This window comes from Octopus bimaculoides, chromosome 6 (genome assembly GCF_001194135.2).
Source record: "Octopus bimaculoides isolate UCB-OBI-ISO-001 chromosome 6, ASM119413v2, whole genome shotgun sequence".
In the NCBI taxonomy this organism is placed as follows: domain Eukaryota; kingdom Metazoa; phylum Mollusca; class Cephalopoda; order Octopoda; family Octopodidae; genus Octopus; species Octopus bimaculoides.
This window is the reverse complement of record NC_068986.1, coordinates 95,979,222-95,984,304: the sequence shown is the minus strand read 5'-3', so window position 1 is coordinate 95,984,304 and position 5,083 is coordinate 95,979,222. Positions and strand designations below refer to the sequence as shown.

General features: G+C 37.7%; 1 protein-coding gene across 1 annotated transcript in view; it reads right to left on the bottom strand.

Moving 5' to 3' along the window:
* Nucleotides 1–5,083, bottom strand: part of LOC106871478 (Fanconi anemia group J protein homolog) — a 52,155-nt gene that overhangs the window by 3,864 nt on the left and 43,208 nt on the right. Inside the window, exons 26-29 of the mRNA XM_014917954.2 lie at nucleotides 4,891–4,955; nucleotides 3,367–3,478; nucleotides 1,808–3,023; nucleotides 1,250–1,319 (exon numbers count right to left, since the gene is read on the bottom strand). Coding sequence (XP_014773440.1) covers nucleotides 1,250–1,319; nucleotides 1,808–3,023; nucleotides 3,367–3,478; nucleotides 4,891–4,955 — 1,463 coding nt within the window. The remainder of the gene's footprint in view (nucleotides 1–1,249; nucleotides 1,320–1,807; nucleotides 3,024–3,366; nucleotides 3,479–4,890; nucleotides 4,956–5,083) is intronic.

Here is a 5,083-nt window from a genome sequence, read left to right as displayed (position 1 = left end):
CATTTGAAAGGGATTGTTTCATTTGAAAGGTGTGTTTCTGCCCTCTCCCATGTTCACACACAGCCAGCTGTATGTCGCAATGAGTAGGGGCAACGGATTCAGCTAATTTGAAACTTAGTTGTGGACAAATGGAGAATATTGTTTACAAAGAGGTTTTGTAAAGATAGCACCATAAATGTTTACATATATATTGTTCAATAAGGTACACTATATAGTTTGGCACTATCAAATATAATGAATAAAAATAAGTACATTACAACTTAAATTGTCTCGATTTGCACCCTGCTCTTGATGATGATGATGATGATGATAATAATAATAATAATAATAATAAGTATTTTGGATTTAGGCATAAGGCCAGCAATTTTGAGGGAGCAGGAGTTAATCAACACCATTGACACCAGTATCTGACTGGTACTTAATTTTATTGATCCTGAAAGAATGAAAGACAAAATAGACTTTGGAAGGATTTGAACCCAGTTTCTGATTTAGGCACATCAGCAATTTTGAAACCATAAATAGCATTTGACTGTTAGTTCAGCATGATATCTGACCATGAGGTAGAATAACTTGACTCTGCTATGTCACAGATGCTAGTTTGACCCTTACCAGGTTGAACTTTAGCAATGTGAAAGCAGTGAAGAAACATTTACACACACACACACACACACACATATATAAAGAGACTGAATGATCATTTAAAGGTGAAATTTGAAATTCCAGTCAATCCAATATCATCAATACATTCTACCCTAACAAATGTATAGAGTCCTACCGTCAGTAAATGGTTTGCTTTTTTTTGATACATTACTCATCATCATCATTTAATGTCTGCTTTCCATGTTGATATGGGTTGGAGAGTTTGACTGAAAACTGGCAAGCCGGAGAGCTGCTGCACCAGGTTCCAATCTGATTTGGCAAGGTTTCTACAGCTGGATGCCCTTCCTAACACCAACACTCCAAGAATGTAGTGGGTACTTTTAACGTGCCACCAGCACGTCCATTAATGTGACACTGGCATCAGCTATGACTGTGATCTTATTTAGCTTGACAGGTCTACACAAGCACGGTATATCGCCAAAGGTTTTAGTCGCTTGTCACTGCCTCCATGAGACCTAACGCTCGAATGGTGCTTTTTATGTACCACCAACATGGGTGCCAGTTAGATGGCACTGGGGTTCACCAATACTAAATTATATATATCTATATATATATATATATATATAAAAGAAGAGAAAGAGACACTTACTGCTATGTACAGAAAAAAGATTCCGATGGCAATTCTTGCAGAGAATAACAAGTTCTTCTTTCTGTTCTTTCTGTTGATGGGAAGAGAGAGAAGGAGAGAAGACAGTAAGTAGCAATAAGACACACAGGCATACACAAAAGCATTTACAATGTATATTTCATTGTGTGATCCACACATACAACCCAAGTTAACAGTTTCACACATATGTACACACATATGTACACAACCCAAGTTAACAGTTTCACACATATGTACACACTCTCTCTCTCTCCATTTCTCTTTCACATATACACACACTTTTTCTCTTTTTAACACAAATATACTCAGCCTCTTTCTTTCATGCACACATGTATGCATATGATCTAATACACATATACATGCATATTCAAATTTTCAATGCACATCACCACTATTCACGATAAAAGCAACACCACCAATAGCAACAACATCACCAACAACACTAATATTAATAACAGAAACAACAACAACAACAACAACACTAAGAACAACAGCAATAATGACACCAACAATGACACTAACAGTAACAACACTACTCACCTCTTCTGCTGAATCATATGCGATACCTCTGGACTTCTTGTTATACTTCACATGGTTACTTGAAGGTCGTCGTTTCCGTCCTGCTGAGTGTTTCAGTTTCAATTCCTGGGACTCAAATGACAGAAGCTCTGCAAAAGGATCTCGATCAACAGATGACAGCCTGTGAGAACCTTGCAGATCGTTCTTTGCACTAGTTTGTGCATGTGGATGGCTGGAAGCTGTTTTGAACAAGGGACATCGTTGCAGTTTATGGTTCAACTGTGTTGAACTGGTTGTGTCTTCTATTTTATTGTTGTCTCCTTTTAGGTTTTTGTGTGAAGAGGAAGCAATTACAGAGGAAAAAGAATCAATCTTGGAGCTGTTTTCAATGAAGGTCATTAAGTCTGGATCTTCATTGAACATTTCTCCAGAAGAATCAAAAGAAGATTGCACTGGCAATCTCAATGTTGAATGTTTTTCTTGACCCATCATTTTCAATGTTTCCTTCAAGTTACTTTCAGCTGCAATCTGATTTGGTGAGGAACTTGAAGATTCTGACAGTTCATCAGACCAGTTAAATTCTTTTGTGATGCTCTTTTCAGCCTCACTTTCAATCATTGATAAGAGCTCAGCATCATCAGTAGAATCATTAAGGTCATTAAATAAAACAGGACTGCCATTCACTGAGGAGGTCTGCGAGCATTTGAGATCAGTCTCTGTATTACATTTTGTGTCCTTTCCACTGATTTCTGAATTGTGAACTTCAACACACCCAGCAGCCAATTTGGAATTCTTTGACTGGCAATCTTCTGTTGCTATCATCTGGGTCTTGGATTGACTTGGAGATATTGTTGTTAAGCCAGAATCTTTGGAGGCTTTACTGTGAGAACAGGAGTTGGCCTCATTTGATCGCTTATGTGTCTCTGGCACCAGTTCTGGTTGATCTACCAAAGAACTGAAGTACTTTGAAGACTGAGGCACCATTTCAACAAAATCTGCATCTGACTTACTACTGGGAGAACAAGCAGCAAGGACACTGGAAAGTTCTGCTGCATTCTGGGCAGGTTTATTGGAATCTCCTAAGTGACCTTCAGGTGTGAGATTATTTTTATTTGGCTTGCCTTCAGGATGAACACTACAGCTACGCTTAGCTATAGGTGTACTAGACTGGATGGGCTCCATGTGTAAATTGTCTGATGATGGGTGGTTATTTTCAATACTATGGGTAGATTTTTCCCTAAAAACAAAACCAACAAAAAAGAAAATAAATCAATGCTACATATAATCCACAGAAATAGAGGCAGGCAGTAAATTAGGATTGGATTTAGAGGTGTGTTAAAATATGGGTGGATTAAATAAGGATACAGAGCTTCTGTATGAGATTAGATATGGCTCTTTCAGGGTTGAATTTCAAAAGAAATGAAATGATCCGTTAAAGTTGCTAACGTGAGACTCAAACACATTTTAAGATATACATTATTTAATTCTAAATTCTTTATTCTGACATTTCTCACATCTTAATACATTTTTTGTTGAGATGGATTTTTTTCTAAAACAGCAGTTGGAAAAATATTACTTACAGTAATGAGCTGTTGGTTTTCATTTTATCTTTGATAAATGTTGTCAGAGACTGCATAGCAACTGTGTAATTGGGCTGGGACTTCAACATGTCACGGACCCACTTTGATAAACCTACAGAAAATGTACAAACATATATATTTATTGCATATATTTTAATACATATTGTATATAAATACGCATATATCATCTAAGTGTATAAATACACACACACACACAAACATGATTGTGTGTTACAAAGTAAACTTCCCAACAACTTTTCTATGCTTGCACAGGGTGGGTGGAGTTTATTGAAGCAGATTTTCTATAGCTGGATACCCTTCCTATTGCCAACCCTCTGGGTTCAGTCCAACAATACAACACCTTAGGCAAGTGTCTTCTACCATAAATTGTGGTCACCAAAGCCTTGTGAGTGAATCAGTAAATGGAAACTGAAAGAAGCTCTTCGTAAGTGTGTGTGTGTGTGTGTGTGTGTGTGTGTCTGCATATATCATCCCTCCACCCTCTTGAACCATCATGTGATGGTTGTAAGTAAATGTCACCATCATAAATGTGATGCTTATTTGATTCAGGTCTACCATGACAAATAAGCCTCACCATGGGCCAGTGACGGGGAAGGGCATCCACCCATAAAATACTTTCGTTAAAGAATTCTGCCAGACCCATGCAAGCACAGAAAAGTGGATATTATTATGATGATGATGATGATGATGAGTAATGAGTATCCAGTATACTCTGAAAAGTGGCTGGCACCAGGAAGGGCATGAAGCCAAAGAAGACATTGAAGCATGATGCAGTCCCTTGACTCATCAGGTCCTGTCAAAACCACCAAACATATGTTAGTATGGAAGGCAAATGATGATGATGTATAGACACAAGCAAGTTCCTGCTGTTTTGGTATCATCATAGGCAAGCATCTTCTACTACTGCATCAAACTGGCCAATGTCTTGTGAGTGGAATTGATAGATAGAAATTGTATAGATGCCCATCAATGTGTGTGTGTGTGTGTGTGTGTGCATGCCCATTCTTTTGATATTTGTCATTGTTTATAACTATACAACTACTGAACAGTTCATTGTTTGTAAGGTGATACTGCTGCTGCTGATGATGATGATGATCATCATCATTTAACATCTGTTTTCCATGCAGACAGTTTTACAAGAGGTGGCTAGCTGGGGAGCTGCCCAGGTGCTGACTATCTATTTTGGCATGGTTTCTACAAGCTGGATGCCCTTCCTGATGCCAACCACTTCACAGAGTATGCTGGATGCTTTTTACATGGCACCGGCAGAGGCACTTTTACAATGTATTTGTAAATATGTATAAATATATATAATCTTTATGTGGTGTGTGCATAAATAGACACATATACACGCACATATTTGTGCATAATCTATTCCTTGTGTTTACAAACTCTTTAAGATCACAATAGTACAACACAGTGCCATTAGCAACTACAGTTTTAACAACTATGGCAGCAACAACCTTAACCTCAATAACAATAACAGAGCACACACGTACTCACCTTTATGGTATCTGTTGCCTTGTAGGAAACGAGAATCAACCAAGAGCAGGGCACCCCAGTCATTTCTGCAGATAGAAACAGTGAGAAATTCATGTGATATTAAAATTAGATTGCAGGATCATAGTCAATCATTCAACACTAACCTCACAGTCCATTATACCTCTTATATATATATATATATATATATATATAT